Below are 19,838 nucleotides of genomic sequence, written 5' to 3'. Positions count from 1 at the left end.
TGATATCAGCAGACCAAACATGAATAGCCTTTCTAATGGCCATCCAGGTTTGATATGCAAGTTCCATGCAGTTTGAAATTTCTTATCATGAGTACACACAAATACATATTTGCACCTAACTGGGAGTAAATTATGTAGCTTCATCTGTGTACTTCGATATCTTAATTTCTTGAATTTCTGGATGTTAATTTAATATTTATGACACAGTTCTCATATTTGTGTCAGAAAGTAAAATGATTTTGTGAAGTATTAGAAGTTCCTGATCAGGAGAGAATTGTTTAGTGCATTAATCCAATTTATTAGACACAGTTCTGGTGTCTTCATCAGTGTCTACAGTAGTAGAGTCCCTTTTTTTTGTCTGCATAGAGTAGTGTAGTTTTCAATGGTCATTTATATGCCTAGGGGCTGTGATTCCTCTGTGTAGATGCAAGCCAAGTTGGTGATACTTTACTCTCAGCTCCAGGCTGTGATGACTTTGGTTACACAGTATGAGGCTGTAGTGGATGGGCATCCCTGTTGTGGGCCAGTTGTGGGGGTCCAGTGGACATCCACATGATCCTTGAGTCCGCAGATCAGTCTGCACTTGTGGCCAGTCCAGTTATTGCTTGTACTGAGGCTGACCGCACAACCATGGTCAAGTGCCTTGGAGCACGGCAGGTGGCAAAAGTCTTTCCAAGAGGCCAAAAGTAAGGCTGGAAAACAGGCTCCAGGTGCTGTCTTTGGCTGGCACTGTGCTTCAGCCAGATACAATTGCTTGTCCTGTTTCAGAGGAAACATTTCAGCCTGCAAGATTCGGGCAAGCACAGAGGATGGGATTATTGGTAGTTGGGAGCTCCAGTGGAGCCCCTTGGTGACATGGCTGCCCAGTGGAGCTCAAGTGGAGCCCCTTGGCCACATGGCTGCCAAGGAGATGAAGAAAGCCAAAGTGGGATCATTTCAGATGCAGAATGGGTCCTTCCAGATGCCACTAAGATAAAAGGATGCAGCTAACTGCAGGTGGTACCAATGACGTATGTCACTTTCATTTGGAAGAGATTCTCTCTGGTTTTGAGCAGCTATCAGAAATCGTAAAGGCTGCCAGTCTTGCTTGTAAAATGAAAACAGGGCTTACTGTTTGCAGCATAGTTGACTGGACTGATATTGGACCTCTGACACAGAGGAGGGTCTAAATCAGAGGCTCAGATGGTTCTGTGACTGTGTAGGCTGCTAATTCCTCTAAATATGTCTGGAGTCCATTACATACAGGAGGTGGTTACATGGGTAGCTGGAGCTTTGTGGCATTGAATGGGCAGTTGTTTTGGTTAGAAAGCATTGGGGAAACACAAGATAGGGTTTCCCTCTGAGAGGGTGCAAGTCAAACACCGGAAGAACATAGATATAGAAACCATTGGTATAATAGTTGTAAATTGTCACAGCTGTGTAGGGGAACTACCAGAGCTACAAGCGTTAGAAGAAAGCACTGATGCTAAAATCATTATGGGCACTGAAAGCTGGCTAAAGCCAGAGATAAGCTTAGCTGAATTTTTTGTGAATAACCTAACAGTGTTCAGAAAGGACACAGTTGGTGGTGGCATGTTTGTTGTTGGAAGTAGTTTATCTCTTTGCATAATTGAAATAGGTAGTTCCATGAGTTAGTACGGGTAGAGGTCATTCTTGACATCCATGATAAAATGATAATTGGATCCTTTTACCAACCTCCCAAGTCAGATGATACAACTGCTGGAAGTTTCAAAGAAAACTTAAGCCTACTGGTCATGATTAGAATTTACCTTCAACATGTTGGTGAAAATACATGTTTAAATCTGGAGATATGCATAAATAATCATCCAAAAGTGTGCTAAATGTCTTCTCTGAAAATTATTTTGAGCAGTTAGTTCTTGAGCCCACTCTAATAGTAACCTGTTGTAAGAACACACTAGACCTTGTAGCAACAAATAATCCTGAGCTAATAACAAGCATTAAAATGGATAAAGGGGTAAGTGAGCACAGGGTGGCTGTAGTGAGACTGAATACTGTAACTACCAAATACTCCCAAAATAAGTGAAAAATATACCTACTCAAAAAGCAGATAAAAATTCCCTTGATGCCTTCCTGAGAGACAATCTCCACTTCTTCCACATTAACAATGCAAGTGTAGACCAGATGTGACATGAATTCAAAGAAATATTATTGACAGCAAGTGAGATATTTACACCAAATAAATTAATATACAACACAGCTGATCCCCCTTTGCACACAAAACATGTTAGAACACTGTTGTAAAAACAACGAAAAAGCAAGTGAAATCAAAATGAACATAAAAGCTCCAAGACTGGCAACCTTTTACAGAAGCTCAAAATTTGCAGTCTTAAATGCAAGATGTTTACAATAGTTCCCGTGAGAAAACTTTGCCTCAAAACTTGGCAGAAAATCCAAAGAGATTCTGGTCACATATAATGTATGCTAGCAGCAAGACACAATATCTTCTCTGTACAATATCAATGGAAACACTATCAATGGAAACACTATCAATGGAAGTGCTGCTAAAACAGAGTTACTAAACACAGCCTTCCAAAATTCATTCACCAAAGGAGATGAAGTAAATATACCAAAATTTAAATCAAGAACAGCTTCCAACTTGAGTAAATTATATGTACGTATCCTCAGTGTAGTGAAGCAACATGAATCACTTAATAAAATCAAGTCTTCCAGTCCAGACTTTATATCAATTAGGTTCCTTTCAGAGTATGCTGATGCAACTACTTAACCAACTTAACCAACTTAACCAACACATACAACTGCTCGCTCTATGAAAGATCAATACCCAAAGACCAAAAAGTTGCACAGGTCATACCAATATTCAAGAAAGGTAACAGGAGTATTTCACTAAATTACTGGCCCACATCATTAACATCAATGTGCAGCAGGATTTTTGAACATGTTTCCCTCAAACAATATGAATCACCTAGAAGAGAATGGTCTATTGTCACAGAGTCAACACAGATAAAGAAAACATCTTTGTTGTGAAACACAATCAGCACTTTACTCACATGAAGTGTTGAGTGCTACTCACAATGGATTTCCAACTGATTCTGTATTTCTGTGTTGCCGGATTTCCAGAAGGCTTTTGACACTGCAGCTCACAAGTGGCTTGTAATCAAACTGCGTGTTTATGGAATACCATCTCAGTTATGTGACTGCATTCACAGTTTCTTGTCCAAGGTCACAGAGTAATTGATGGAAAGTCATTGAGTGAAACAGAAGTGATTTCTGGCATTCCTGAAGGTAGTGTTAGAGCTCCCCTGCTGTTCCTTATCTATATAAATAATTTAAGAGACAATCTGAGCAGCTGTCTTAGCTTGTTTGCAGATGATGCTGTCATTTATCATCTAGTAAAGCCATCAGATGATCAAACCCAATTGCAAAATTATTTACAAAAGAGATCTGTATGGTGTGAAAATTGTCAATTGATCCTAAATAACAAAAAGCGTGACATCATCAACATGAGTTTTAAAACAAATCTATTAAACTTACGTTTCATGATGAATCAATCAAATGTAAAGGCAGTAAATTCAACTAAACATGTAGAAATTACAGTTAAGAACAACTTAAATTGGAAAGAACACACAGAAAATATTGTGGGGAAGGTTTATTCGCAGAGTGCCTAGAAGATGCCACAGTTCTACTGAAGAGATTGCCTACACTACCATTGTCCATCCGTCCATCCTTTGGAGTACTGCTGTGTATTGTGTGGTACTTACCAGATAGGATTAATGGAGAACATCAAGAAAGTTCTAAGAAGAGCAGCACATTTTGTATTATTGAGAAATAGGAAAGAGAGAGAGAGAGAGAGAGAGAGAGAGAGAGAGAGAGAGAGAGAGAGAGAGAGAGAGGCAGGCAGACAGACAGACATGATACAGGATTTGGGGTGGACATTATTAAAACAAAAGCATTTCTCTTTCCATCAAAATGATCTCACAAAATTTCAATCACCAACTTTCTCCTCCAAATGTGAAGATATTCTATTGTCACTGACATAGGGAGAAATGATCACCATAATAAAATATGGGAAATCTGAGCTTGCACAGAAAGAGATAGCTGTTCATTTTTTCTGCAAGCTGTTTGAGAGAGGAACAATAAAGAATTATTGTGAAGGTGGTTCAATGAACCCTCTGTCAGACACCTGAGTGTGATTTGCAGAGAATCCATGCAGATGTAAATGTGCTGTAGGTGTAGAAGTATGTATGTTGTAAATACCATTCTCTCCATATATTGCACTCTAACAGCTGCAGATTTAGGAGGAATCTTATCACTGTGTCTGAAGGGTACATTTAATCTACACTACTATAGGTTAATTTTAATGACATTAATGTTACATATATACATGATATGTATTAATGCCTGTAGAAATTTAAATTCTAATTCTAATTTGTAATTTTGCTATGTCTTTTCAAAATTATTTTCACAAGCAGGTATGGTATTTTAGACTTATGTGTGAAATCAAAAAAAAAGTGGTGGATGTTTGTCATAGTTAAGTTGTATTAATGTTTTTCCTATTATGGTGTTTCACACTTGGCTCCATGAGGTGGTTTCAGCTGACACATGTATTGATGGGGTTTGGCATGCTCAACAAGAAATGATATGTCTTGCCATTTGATCTTAGACTGTATGTGAGCAGAGACTTTATGTTAACTATACACAACCAATTTACTCCATTTTATGTAGGATGGTGGCACTATGCAGCCCAACATTTTCAAAGTGTGAACCTTTGCTACTTAACATAAGTTAACACATTGTAAGCTGTAATGCAATATATACCCACAGTAATGAAGATGCTCGCATTGACCATGTGAAACATGTTAAACTAAAGAAAAAGTGACATTCAACTTATATCTGGTCTACAATTTTAATTTCTGATGGTTGCTGTTCCGTTGCAAGTAAATGCCAGTGTAAAAATAATAATAATAATAGTAATAATATTGTGTTGCACTGGTTGTCTTTTGCTGTGTTTACACATAGATGTACAATAGTTCAAGATAAAATGCAATGTGGACCTTTATAACCTATTAACTTTACTGTGTCTTTGCTTATAAACACTCTTCAGCATATGTGAACCTTAGTAATCAGATGTGAAGTGAAGCTTTGGTAATTAGAGAAAAGTCATGTACAAGTGATCAGAAGTATAGTTTAATATTTGTAGCCTTTTGCCTCAATTGCTATTTAAATTATGCTTTATCATTAGATAAGGAAAATTCCATCTCTTTCAACTGAAAGTTTTATTTGTGCATACCAGTAAATATATGTGCAAATAAAACTGAGTTGTAAAAGACTGAATCATTCTTATCTACATTATAAGGCATAAGATCAGAAATGCTCATATATCATAGATATAGCAAACTATGGAAAAATATTGAATCCAGTAAAATCTGCAAGTTTTTAACTTTTGGCACTCTTATCTGCATGCTGCATAAATCATATCTGAAACAGATTACTTTAAATTTGATCCAACTGAATATTTGCCTCAGCTCTTGCAAAATTAGTTTTCTGTATATTTTAGTCAGTGATACTACAAATTTTAACAGTCATTTAATATATTTTTAGTTACAATATGTGATAGCTACTAATTTAAATTGGGGATCAGTTGTAACATATTATTTTGAAGAATAGGAGAAGACTGCAGATACACATCAAAATTATCAAGAGAAGCTATTTCTAACAAACGTGCAACATGCAAAGGAAGTTCTGTAATGAAATAGTAACATTTCTGGTCTCGCTGTTATCATTTCACAGTGCAATAGAGAGACCTTGCTTTTATGATAGTGGAGCAAAATTAGTGACAAGGAAAGGTAATCTTTTATAAAACAGAGAAACACATAGTAAAAATGCATCTCCCCAATGCATCCCAATGTGTTTAATGGGATTTAAGTCAGGGAACAGACCGGCTAGTCCCTTTGTCAAATATCCTCTCGTTCCAAGAGCGCCTCCTCTTGTGCTGTTTGATGCAGTCACCCGTTTTCATATGTAAATGTGGTGTCAGGGTTGCATGTAGCCCTGAAAACTTTCACACATGGAAGAAATTGGGTCGCAACAACACTGACCAGGGAGTATACCATATTCGATGATTTGGAAGACATTATGTCCATACAGATGTATGCGCTTCTCCACACAGTAACAAGTGGACCACCAAAATGACCACATTCAACTCTCTCCCTTGGCATATTACATGTTCCCAACTCTGACCATGTGGGGGAACATCCAGCATTGTTGAACATGACTGTTTTAGTAATCCAGGTGTTATACTGTGGGGAAGCATAATGTTGCATGGGCTTACTGATCTGCTAACTTTTGAACATGGTACACTCACCAGTTATTGTGACAATGTCTCCTTCCCAATGTGCATTTTTTTCTGAAATGCATTTGGTCCAGACTTCATTTTTATGGATACAATGTGTGACTGCATCAAACAGCACAGGTGGAGCAGCTCTTGGAACAAAAGGATATTCAGTGATGGACTGACCCGCCCATTCCCATGACTTAAATCCCATCAAACATGTATAGGATGCATTGCGGAGATGTATTGCAGCACATCCACATGTACCAACAACAATCCACCTGTTGTCAACTGTGCTGGTGGAGGAATGGAATGTCCTACCATAAGCACTCCTTACCAACCTTGTGGCCAGCGTGGGGTCACACTGCAGAGCATGCATTACTGCCCGTGGCAATCACACACTCTATAACAAACCATGTCCTGCATTTTGTAATCTCCCAGAGACTTGCATTTTGTAATGTCCAATAGACTTTCAAACTGTCGTGACTTCAGTGTAAATAATTTCTTTGAATAAAAGTGTCATTTTTGTTTGTCTTATTGCATATTTCTTTCTGTTAGTTGCTGTAGTATACTGTAGCCGTTCTTTCTATATGTGGCACAAGTTTTACTGAGTCCTGTTACATGGGAGTGACACATCATGTGAAAGTTGCTTTTATCCTTAAGCTTTGCTAGCCAGTATATAAGTAAGGATGCATTTTTTGTTTAAACTTTTGACAAAGTAAACTGTCAATGAGACCTTGCTGATAATGTATAATCACAGAGAGGTTAGTCACCTGAAAATACTCCAAATGCCATGAAGAGCATTGGGTAACAGAAACCAACAATGAATGTAAGCATGTACTCGTGGACAATTGCAGACAGGAAGAAGACTGCAAGTATAGGAAGGGTACGTCTTTTGGCACCTAGCAGCTCACTCAGATCTTTGTACACATACGTATACAGCCAGTCATGGACAACAACATTCCAGTTCCGATAGTAGGCTGCATAGGAATTAGCATTCCACCAGTCCTGAAAAGAAATACAAGATTTTTTTTACTCAATGTAGCACAATTATTTGCTTATTTCTTTTAAAGCACATGTAAGGTCATAATATATTTGGCATTCTAATTCTTGTTCCTTTTCTGCCCCTTCAGTTACTTATCACTGCCATTAAAACCCACATGTATCTCTTGTCACTTTGTTTTGAATAGATTAGATTAGATTAGATTAATACTTGTTCCATAGATCATGAATACGACACTTCGTAATGATGTGGAACGGGTCAGGTTAATAAAAGATGTCTGTACAAGAAATTACATTACACAAAATATTGCATGACACTAATGATTAAGTTTTTTTTTCTTTTTTTTCTTCTTTTACTTAGTTTATAACTAAAAATTCAGCCAATGAGTAGAAGGAGTTGTCATCTAGAAATTCTTTTAATTTATTTTTAAATTTATTTTTAAATGTTTGTTGGCTATCAGTCAGGCTTTTGATGCTGTTTGGTAGGTGCCCAAAGACTTTTGTGGCAGCATAATTTACCCCTTTCTGTGCCAAAGTCATATTTAACCCTGCATAGTGAAGATCATCTTTTCTTCTGGTGTTATAGGTATGCACACTGCTATTACTTTTGAATTGGGTTGGATTATTATCAACAAATTTCATAAGGGAATATATATACTGTGAGGTTACTGTGAGGATCCCTAGATCCTTAAATAGATGTCTGCAGGATGACCGTGGGTGGGCTCCAGCAATTATTCTGATTACACGTTTTTGTGCAATGAATACTTTTCTACTCAACGATGAATTACCCCAGAATATGATGCCAGACGAAAGCAGTGAATGAAAGTAGGCATAGTAAGCTAATTTACTGAGATTCTTATCACCAAAATTTGCAATAACCCTAATAGCATACGTAGCTGAACTCAGACGTTTCAGCAGACCATCAATGTGTTGCTTCCAGTTTAACCTCTCATCAATGGACACACCTAAAAATTTTGAAAATTCTACCTTAGCTACAGACTTCTGTTCAAATTCTATATTTATTACTGGAGTTGTGCCATTTACTGTACGGAACTGTATATACTGTGTTTTATCAAAATTTAAAGAGAGTCCGTTTGCTGAGAACCACTTAATAATTTTGTGAAAAACATCATTTACAATTACATCACTTAGTTCTTGGTTTTTGGATGTTATTACTATACTTGTATCATCAGCAAAAAGAACTAACTTTGCATCTTCATCAATGTGGAATGGTAAGTCATTAATGTATATCAAGAGGAATCAGCTGTTGTTTTATCATTACACGAACCACTTATTTCAACTTTCTGCATTCTTCCAGTTAAGTATGAATTAAACCATTTGTGCACTGCCCCACTCAAACCATAATGATTTAGCTTATCTAAAAGAATTCCATGATTTAGACAGTCAAAGGCCTTTGAGAGATCACAAAAAATACCAATGGGTGATGTCCGGTTATTCAGAGCATTTAATATTTGATCATTGAAAGCATATATAGCATTTTCTGTTGAAAAACCTTTCTGAAAACCAAACTGACATTTTGTTAGTAGTTTATTTTTACAAATATGTGAGGCTACTCTTGAATACATTACTTTCTCAAAAATTTTTGATAGAGCTGTCAGAAGAGAGATTGGGCGGTAGTTGTTGACATCCGACGTATCCCCCTTTTTATGCAATGGTTTTACAATGGCATATTTCAGTCTATCAGGGAAAACACCCTGCTCCAAAGAGCTATTACATACGTGGCTGAGAATCCTACTTATCTGTGGGGAACAAGCTTTAAGTACTTTGCTGGAAATGCCATCAATTCCGTAAGAGCTTTTACTTTTAGGTGAGTTTATTATTTTACTGATTTCAGAGGGAGAGGTTGGTGGAATTACAGTTGTTTCAAACTGCGCAGGTATGGCCTCTTCTATTAATAGCCTTGCCTCTTCTAGTGAAAATCTAGATCCTATTTTCTCCACAACATTTAAAAAATGATTATTCAAAATATTTTCAATTTCTGATTGTTTGTTAGTGCACTTGTCATTCAGTTTTATTGCACTAAAGTCTTCCTGTGCTCTTGGTTGCCCTGTTTCCCTTTCAATAATATTCCAAATTGCTTTAATTTTATTATCAGAGTTACTGATCTCAGACATGAAACACATGCTTCTGGACTTTTTAATAACTGTTCTTAGTACCGCACAATAGTTTTTATAATATTGAACAATTTCAGGGTCAGTACTCCCTCTTGCTGTTAGATACAGTTCTCTTTTACGGTTGCAAGATATTCTTATTCCTTTAGTTAGCCAAGGTTTTTTATATGTTTTCTTGGAATTATGTTTAACTATTTTCTTGGGAAAACAATTTTCAAATACCCTTAAAAATGTATTGTGAAATAAGTTATATTTCAAGTTTGCATCGAGTTCCTTATACACTTCATCCCAGTCTAGCTGCTGTAGGCTTTCCCTAAAGTTTGAAATATTTATATTGTTAATTGAACGCACTGCTGTGAAAGTCTGATTTATTATACTGCATGGAGCTATGTCATGTACTGTAACAAGCTGTGCACTGTGATCTGAAAGACCATTCTCAACAGGGTAAGCATTTATGTCCTTAAGCTTATCTTGGTCTATAAAAAAGTTATCTATCAATGTACTGCTGTTCTTTGTTATCCGAGTAGGAAAATCAATGACGGAGCTCAAATTGAAAGAACTGAGTAATACTAAAAGGTCATTCTTCCTATTACACTCTTTCAGGGAATTAACATTGAAATCCCCACAAATGATAATTTGCTTCCCCCTGTCTGACAGATAGCACAACAAAGCATCCAAGTTTTCTAGAAATGGCTGGAAATTCCCTGAGGGGGACCTATACACTGTTACAATTATGAAAGTGCCATCATTTAGTTTAAGTTCAGTGGCACATGCTTCCATATGTTGCTCTACACAAAATTTTTTAGTTTCTAAATTTTTTGCACTGTGGAAGCTTTTGACATATATGGCAACTCCTCCTCTCATCATATTATCTCTACTTACATGTGCAGCTAATTTGTACCCATTGATGCTAACCTTTTGCATATCAGTGACAATGTGATGCTCAGACAGGCATAGTATATCTATTACATTCTTGGTTTCTATATCTTCTAAACAAAGCACAAGCTCATCAATTTTATTCTTCAATCCCCCAATATTTTGATGAAATATACTAACAGTATTAACAGTATCTGGGGATGTTCAGTTTTCTGTGTGATGTCACTGATGACCTGTATTAGATTTTGACACTTGAGTTGTGAAACTCTATTCTGGATAGTGATGGCTAGTTGATATGGAAATTTGTTTGTACTGTTAGCATTTAGTTACTTTATTGCAGAATTCATCCTAAGTTAACATTAAATTATTAACCACAAATACTATAAGGGATTGAATGTGTCATCTTGAAAGTTAGGAATACCCACAGCTGTGAAAAGGCTACTACAAGATGTTCAATTATGCAATTTACATAATATTGTTTATTGTAAGCTTACATAGAATAAATACTTTTTGGCTTAGCTGTACTGCTCCAGAAGATCATGGTTAGTTAAGTATTGTAGAAAAGTCTATGAAGTATGCTAGCAATACTGTCTGCAGATCAAAATGTGAGAAAGGTTTATAAGTGCAAAACACATTGAGCTGTGTTTTTTATTAACTTATTCACATGTTGTTGCTACCTTGGTTTATTATTCATCTTGATGCTAAGGAACTTTACACATAAAGTCGCAGGAAGTTATGCTAATTGATCTCTAGTTATACTTTTAAGTCATTTTGACTTATTTGGAATGTCTTGAGGTTTTGTAGGATTTAAGATGAAGCTATTGCCTCTGAACCAGTTGTAAACCTATTCCATTACTGTTCTAGCTGCATCTAGCAAAGACATGTTTGGGGCCTTTTGTCAATATACTTGCATCATCAAGTGCCATTACAATTTTTGGATAGTCTTTCAGCACCCCAAATAAATTGTTTATGTGGCCAAGAACAGTGTCAGCCCAAGCAATGAGCCTTGAAGGTTCTCATTTTTATGTTAACCTCTTAATTTGATCTGATTGCTGCCATATCATTTTTTAATCTGACCATCTGTTTTCTATTGTTAGGTTAAGTCACCTACATCCATCCCAGGATGATGCCTATAAAGCCGTGCTATTTCTGTTTCTGTAGTAGTTTTTTATCATCTCCACAATCAGAGTCACTTTGAAGGACCACAGAAAATGCCAACATGTAATTTTTCTTAGTTCTGCCACAACTTAGTTTTTGAAGTTCGATGTTACTTTTTCAATGAAAAAGCCTTTACAGATGTATATAAGAACTACAAGATCCTTAGTAAGACCTCTGCAAAATGTGTGAAAACTGCTATCCCCAGTATTCATACTGTTAACTGATACTCAATAAACATTTTATTTACATTAAAAGCACTGCCCTAGAAGATAATTTGATAAGGCAACCCCGAATTAAAAAAGGGGTGTTCACTAAGTAATGCAGCACCTTTCTTTTCTCGGTCAGTTTTGGTTGAAAACATGTGGAATTTGTTGTGGGATTTGTGAAACATTCCCACTTCAGCGTCTATAGCATCATTAAGTTCAGATAGATGATGGCACTGTAACCTTCAAAATGCCATCTGTAAAGAAGGTGCACTTCAAGCAGGGAGCTGTTATCAAGTTTCTAGTGGCAGAAAACCAGAGCATCACAGATATTCATAGGCAAGTGTGGAATGTCTACAGAGACATAGCAGTGAAGAGCCATAGCAGTGAAGAGAAGCACAGTGAGTTGTTGAGCCAGAGGTCTGTCATCACAACCAGGTTGCACAAACCTGTCCAATCTTACACAAGCCAGCCAGCTGCTGGCTGAAATGTTGGAACATACGGACAGTCACTATCAGAGTGAGTCATGGTCAAATACCTTGCTGCTCAACTCGACATATCGGTTCATAGTGCTGACACAGTTGTCCACCATTGGCGTATTCAAAGGTGTGTGCCTGTTGGGTTCCCTACTGCCTAACAGAAGACCATGAAGAGCAATGAAGGACCATGAGTACAATATTGTCAGTGATCTCTCTTGTGTATTGAAATCATTTCAGTTATATTGGCCACATAGTTGAAGTGAAGACTGCTGGTGCTGACTAATGGACGAATGTCTAACACAGTTTTTAGCCTAATTACCATAAGTGATTCCTATCATTTAGTCTGAAGTACAAAAGCATTTGTAACAAGGTTTCATACTTCATAAAACAATATTTGTTGTATAGTTTTTGCCATACATTGCAGTATCGCCACTACCAAGGGTGTACTGCATTATAGGTTTGTTTATTTAGTGTGACATTCTTACACAGATGTTTAATAGCTTATTATGGAGATTTGGAATCCTTACAGACATTGAGTTTTGAATCTTATATGTTGGGGAACTTTAGAACGTAACTGTTTCTCCATTTAGCAAGAACTGGAAAGCTGCCACTCACTGGAAAAGGAGAAGCAATGAGTCATTGACAGGGCAGACACAAAAAAAGAAAGAAAGAACACTTGCTAGCTTTTGGGACAAATTCTTGTATTCTCTAGTTTGAGAAAGGTTTTATTTTGAAAGCTAACTTTTTTTCCCTTTTTGTGTGCCTGTCAGCAACTCAGTGCTATTGCTTTTGGGTGAGTGGTCTCCTTTCAGTATTTCTGTTGACATAAGATAATTACAGCATAAATTAGTACTAGTGAGAATTCAGAATGAGTGTACTCTTATAATATCTAAATAACTATAAAACCTTACTCTAATTACAAACAGTGATACTGTACTCCGTAGCAAGAAATGTAGCGTATTCTCAAAATATCGAAGCAGTTGGGTTTTATCTCTAAGCCAGTAACATGTATTTGTTTTACCAGCTACTATACTGCTTCATTGTCATCATTGCTATAAAGACTGCAATTATACAGTAATCCAGACAGGTTAAGTGGATAAAGTAAGTAACAGAAAATAGATGGTGCATCAACAGACAGAACACACTGAACCTTATTATTCATTGCTGCTGTAACAATATGGTCAATAAGATAGGCTTTGATGTGCTGAGGTATTAACGCACTGTGTGTATTTCAAGCAGCCCATGAAGAAAGACTGCAATTATGCAGTTACTTTAAAACTAAGGAGGGGAAAAACATACATTACAATATTTAAATATTTATCAGAATCAGCAAGTGTTTCACAAGGGATATGAATGAAACTGAGTACCAAGCTAATTTATTAATTCTCAGTTAAAATCTTGAATGCACAAGTTCTCAAACCTAGTAAGGAAAGTTTTAGCAGAATATAAATAATTTAAGATGAGGAAAGACCATTCACTGAATAACAGAACCATTTCTCCTACATTATTTAAGTTCCTAACTCAATTTACACTGGATCATAGGAAGTCGGTAACTATCTGTTACATTTCCTACTCACATGGATAATTACTTTTATTCCTTAATGTGAAAAAGGGTATATTACTACTTGCTGTAAAGATGACATGTCAAGTTGCAGACAGGCAAAATTAAAAGACTTACATTTTACCGTTCACCCACAGCCATCATCAGAAAAAGAAAGAAGAACAGATAGAGACATGCCATTCATTCACACAAGGAAGCACACCTTTTCTATACATGACTGCCAACTCTGGCAGCTCAGGCCAGGCATTATGGTCATGTGTGCATGAGGTATGCTTGCTTGTGTGAATGAATGGTGTGAGTATCTCTCTTTCTGTTCCTCTTTCTTTTTCTGACTAAGGCTCTGGCCAAAAGCTACTGTGTATTTATCTCAATTGTGCCTGTCTACAATTTAAGATGTCATTTTTATGGCAAGCAGCAATTATCTTTCCTCACAGTGTTGACATTACAACCTGGAGTATTTAATTTTTTTTCTTGTGTTTTTAGTGCAGCTGCACACACAATTTGTAATTTATATATGAATTGTTCAGGACATTATTTAGGCAATGCTGCAATTAATTTTATAGTTTAGCTGGTTACATTTATCTTACTGATCCCAATGATACAAGTAGTTTCACTAAAAGCTTAGTTTATTGAAAGTTATGGCCAACTGAAATTTTGACTGTAGTAAGTAGTGGAGGAACAGTTTGAGCTAATAGAACACAAAATACTGTCACCATTTATTTGAAAGCTGATGTTTTGCTCTTTCTGACAACATACTGTAAATTACTTTAAACTAACTCAAGAGATAACTGACATTGGAAGCTCAGAACCTCATAATTTCAATTGCTTGTTTTGTCTTAATATTTACAAGATTCTTAACATTAACACTGTCCTTTTGTTGTTGTTATTTATTCTGAAACAGATGGTGCCTCACACTAAATGAGACACTGATCAAGAGTTTGAATAATTTACAATAATGAAAGATGATTTTCTAGATGGCTGCTGTACTCATAAGTATGGAATTTCTTACAATGGAAGCATTATAATGTCCAGTACACTTTTATAATTAACTAACCACTTTCATAAACCAGATATTAGTAAAGTCTTGTAGTCCATAAAAAATAGCAAAATATGACCCAGCTAATTTTCAAAACATGAAGTACATGGGGACATCAGTGTAAGTGACAGTGCCAACCAGAGAGACTCCATGATGAAGTGGAGTGTCTGCGAGTGGCATGGCAAAGACAGTTCTTTGGTCTCGGAAGTCATGTGATAAGTATGTTCTGTATTGCACTTTCTCATCATGAAGTGTTATCACCTCATCTACGTTCATTGTACTACTTCCTATCACACTGGTTACCTGTGATGACTGCACTGACAGAACTTTTTGTTCTGTTCCAGGTTAGTACGCACTTATAATGCAGCCTTCTTACACTATGCCTGTTGCAGCAAGTGTCCCATGCAGTTGCACCTTATGGATTCCATCAAGTGATGTACATCATCAGAGTTACCTGTGCCTTAACCAACAAACAGTGCTAAAATCTGCACCATGTACTATTACACATGCCTGTTCACATAACACAATCTCTGGATATCCCATAACAATGGCTATCATTCACTAACCTACTACTGGACGTGCTATAAGATCCAGATGCATCTACTTTGATTTTGGATCCCTGTGCCTGGCTCTCACACATTACAAATGACCCTGTGGCAACTTGGACACTCGCATCAACCACACTTTGACCACTGTTTGGCATGAGTTGTATGCATGATGCAAGCTACCAGACTCTGCACTCCTCAGATGATGATGTGGGATCTACAAAAGTGTTTCAAGTGCTTCATTACACTTTTCCATTTCAGTGTTTTGTATGTCTGTAGTACCACCACTTTAACACTGTACATTGCTTCAAGAGGCTGCACCTGAAACAGAGCTACTGCCCAAAATGAAATTTTCATTCTGCAGTGGAGTGTACACTGATATGAAACTTCCTCTCTCTCTCTCTCTCTCGAAACTTCCTCTCTCTCTCTCTCTCTCTCTCTCTCTCTCTCTCTCTCTCTCACACACACACACACACACACACACACACACACACACACACACACACCAGATCCAAAGTTTACTGAACACAAATCTGATGCTAGTCACTGCAATGGTATTGTATTGTCAAACTGACACCTCAGCTGCAGCTTGGTATGGTCAAACATGAAGCTCAATCACTTGAAAAGAAGCTCAACCTTAAGGATGTTTTCTGTCCTGCAATGTAGGCAGTGTATAAATAAAAAGAATGCTGCCCCCTAGCTGAACATTAGATCTCTTCTGCCTGCAGTGGCCATACCATTTACAGCATGTGCAGACACTGTCAGCAGATGATTTTTCTGCATGGTTACACTTCTGTAAATTCAAGAATGTGCCAACCCACACTTTACTGCAAATGTGCTGTTAATGGATGAAGGTTAATGTCAAAGTAGATTATGAATGTGTTGTTGTGTAGAAACTGAACTCTGACATGGAAATAAAACATTTCCAGACCCACAGCCATGTAACACATTTTCGTCTTCTATGTGCAAGGAATATTTCCTGAAAGTCTGGCCATACCTTTTTGTTACACCCTCTGTAATATGTGGCTATGTTTGCTTTGTCCATTATTTGTATTCCACCCAGGACTTTCCTTTATCATAATTAAATCACATTGAAGTTTCCCCATTACAATATCATTCTTGTTTTATTTATAACTGTTAAGCATGTTCATTTACAAAGTACCAGTAATTTCTAATAAATATCCTCATTTATGAATATGAATCTTGCCAGGATCAATAAAAATATGCACACAACATGCTTAAAAAGTAAGGTTCTTCTTTTATAATATCATACAGAAATCTAATGGAATTAACAAATTGTTTAATCAGTTAGTTTAAAAACTGTGGAGATCATACCTTGTAGAACATGCGGTCTGCAAACCTTGTTATTTCAGCAAATGCATTCATCCAAGCATGAAGAATGCAATAGAAGCCACAAAGAAATACAGTAATTGAAGGAACCATGCTACCAAAAATGGCAACAACCATTGCCTTAGGAGATAGCTGTTGCTTCCCAAAGTTTCTGAACATAGGTACCAAACTTCGTTCAAACACAAAGCTAATGAAGAATATTACTCCAAACACCTCTGTCAGATGCCACACCACCACCTTCCAGCGGATTTCCTTAGTCCTGCAAGTCAGTATCAAACAGAATGAAACAGCATTTAAAAATAATATGAAACACTTGCTCTTACCTAAATATGCTCTATTAGTTCATTTCAAGTATAAAAGAATAGTACAGGGTCTGGCAAAAACAAATTCTACATTTTAAAAAGTAGGTACAAGCAAACAGTGAAGGCAGGAGACATCTAGGAAATAACCCTCTCAACATTTCTAGAGAATATTGAGTAGTGTGAGCTGTGGCTGCGCCTTGTCAAAATCTCTCTTCTCCCTATTCATGGTCCCCAACAAACTGGTTTAACTTAGGCTGAAGAAAGGTATCTATCATGTGACAGTAGTCATTTGAATTAACCAATCCCATTATGGCTTATTCTTTGAAAAAATATTGACCAAAACACCAAACTTTGCTACATCACACCAAACTGTCACATGACAATGTATTAATTGATGAATTTCCTGCTCAGTAGCAGAAACTGTTGGTTTCTGGTACCTGACAAGTGGAAATGGGTCTCATCAAAAGCAATCAAAATAGAGGTAGGGGGAATGTTATGAACAAATTCCTCATACACAGCTCTTCAAGTTTCAAAATCCCTCTAACTTAATTCTTGGGTAACCATCATTTTGTATGGTTGCATGTGAAGCTCTCTATACAGGATTCTTCTACACTCCTACCACACTATCACAGGGCAGCTGAATGCTTCAAATTAAGATCACTGGATGAACACTCTCATACATGCCATATTTTCCATCATAACAGTCTGATGTTGGCCAGTGGATTTTCTTTCCAGTGGAGAAGCTGCTGAATTTTGGGTACCAAACTCAATTTTTTTTTTTTCTATCAGAAACATAATCAAGTCAGCCAAATTCAAAGTGAAAATGAAATGCTCGCCACATAGTAATCACAGAACTACCATTACAAGTATACTCCTCCACAACAAATGCATGATGGTCACCTAGTCAAGCCACTGGATCTACTGAAAATGCCATCTATACCATCGTTGACTGATACTCCCACCATATTACCATCCCCACCACAACTCAGATAGCAAACTCTCCAAATACGGGAGGTTGCTCAGCCAGACCCTCTACTTTACAATACATAGACCAAGCCAGAATACCTGTTAAAAACAGGTAATCATTAAAAACTACAATGTCGAAAAATATAACTGCAAAAGAACAAACAGATATATGCAAAAATAAATAATAATACAGCATTTTCAGAAAGAAAACTATAGTCCACATCAGAAAGGGAATTCAAATAAATTTAGAAAAAACAAAAGGTGTTAGAAGCTGTTCTGTACATTTTGATCTCCAGCATAAAAAGTTTGTGGTGGCTATCAACAGCAAATTGACTTTTAAAGCAAAAACAATAACAATATCTCTGAGATCAGAGAACTTTGACAGTTCAGTTCTAGCCTGTTGTTGGTGAGCATTTTTGTTCCACTGTGCATTAATTATCTTCTTATGAAAGTTGAGTTTACTGTTCTACCATGATCGATTGTAGTAATGTCTGCCCACATTGGTGACCCTGAGTTGCTTGTTTTCCTTGCTATTCAAATGGTTCAAATGGCTCTAAGCACTATGGGACTTAACATCTCAGGTCATCAGTCCCCTAGAACTTAGACCTACTTAAACCTAAGTAACCAAATGAAATCACACACATCCATGCTCGAGGCAGGATTCGAACCTGTGACCGTAGTAGCAGTGCGGTTCCGGACTGAAGCACCTAAAACCACTCGGCTACAGCGCCCGGCCTTGCTACTCATTTCATATGTTCCTCCATAATGGTTCCTGAAGACAATGACTTGCCATTAGTGGAGTGATACGGCACCTGTGTTTCCTAATCTTATGCCGGATACAACTAGCTCTGGGCCAACATTGACTTACCGAACCTCTATGATCCTGCCATGATGGGAAATGCTAACACCAGCATTGGCTCACACACAAGGTTATGTCAAACATCATGTTTCTTCTGTGGCTCTAGCCTTCATTACAAAAGTACAAGCAAAAAATATGGTTTTGCCTTGGTCAACAACTAACTGACCATCTCAGCATCCTGGATGGTAATGCTCATTTTATATAAGAGGTCAGCCACTTATACAACTTTATAGATCTCACTGGTGGAACATTTTTATTATAACCATTACACTACAAGTACAAGATGGTGAAACTGATTATTACTGAGTGCCTATTGTGCCCTCCAGCCAAAGCCTTCCATGATGAGAATTGGGGTCTAGGAAGCCTTCTGAGCTCTAGGGCCACCTACAAACTATCAGGGATGTGGAAGTTATGTCTGACATCAACATGGGGATCCTTTGACCCAAACTCCTCCATGACCTACACCTACACCTACACCTACACCTACACCTACATCCCAATGCATCAGTCCCTATGGAGACCAAACTTAACCTGGGCAACCATGCTCACAGAATCATCTGCCACAGACAACTACTACCAGCTGTTACTCCAGCTGCAGAAACTTGATTGGTAACAGTGCACAAGCTCACATACCATCATCTCACTCCAGTGGCAGGTGCTGCAAGTGATCAGCTGCATAACAGAACAATGTGCTGCTACCTGGTGGTCGACAGGTCGTGCTTCCCACCCCAGAATCCTGACTGATGCTGACCCCGCACAAGCCAACTTCTGAATCCACCACTACCTCCAGGCAGAGGGAGATGCACAGTACAGACACCACACTCTGCTCTTCCCACCTGACCTACCCACTATGCCAGTATCGTGCCACATTCAAAGACAGTACGAAATTGGCATTGATCTGGCACCTACCCAAACACTCCATGTGAGTTTGTCTACGGAACATGACTTGCAACGACTCCTGACAGTGGTTCCAGAAGAGCACATACACATCATCCAGTGGGTGACTATTTGTGAAGGACCTCACATCTCATCTTTATTTTATTATCGACACCAGGGCAG

At 37.5% G+C, this 19,838-nt stretch overlaps 1 protein-coding gene across 1 annotated transcript in view; it reads right to left on the bottom strand.

The window, feature by feature from the left end:
* LOC126335154 (sterol O-acyltransferase 2) overlaps positions 1 to 19,838 on the bottom strand; it is a 176,275-nt gene that overhangs the window by 10,514 nt on the left and 145,923 nt on the right. The window contains exons 8-9 of the mRNA XM_049998127.1: positions 16,638 to 16,911; positions 7,084 to 7,318 (exon numbers count right to left, since the gene is read on the bottom strand). Of these exons, the coding sequence (XP_049854084.1) occupies positions 7,084 to 7,318; positions 16,638 to 16,911 (509 nt within the window). The remainder of the gene's footprint in view (positions 1 to 7,083; positions 7,319 to 16,637; positions 16,912 to 19,838) is intronic.

This window comes from Schistocerca gregaria, chromosome 2, assembly GCF_023897955.1.
Source record: "Schistocerca gregaria isolate iqSchGreg1 chromosome 2, iqSchGreg1.2, whole genome shotgun sequence".
NCBI classification, from domain to species: domain Eukaryota; kingdom Metazoa; phylum Arthropoda; class Insecta; order Orthoptera; family Acrididae; genus Schistocerca; species Schistocerca gregaria.
This window is presented reverse-complemented; position numbering and strand designations above follow the sequence as displayed.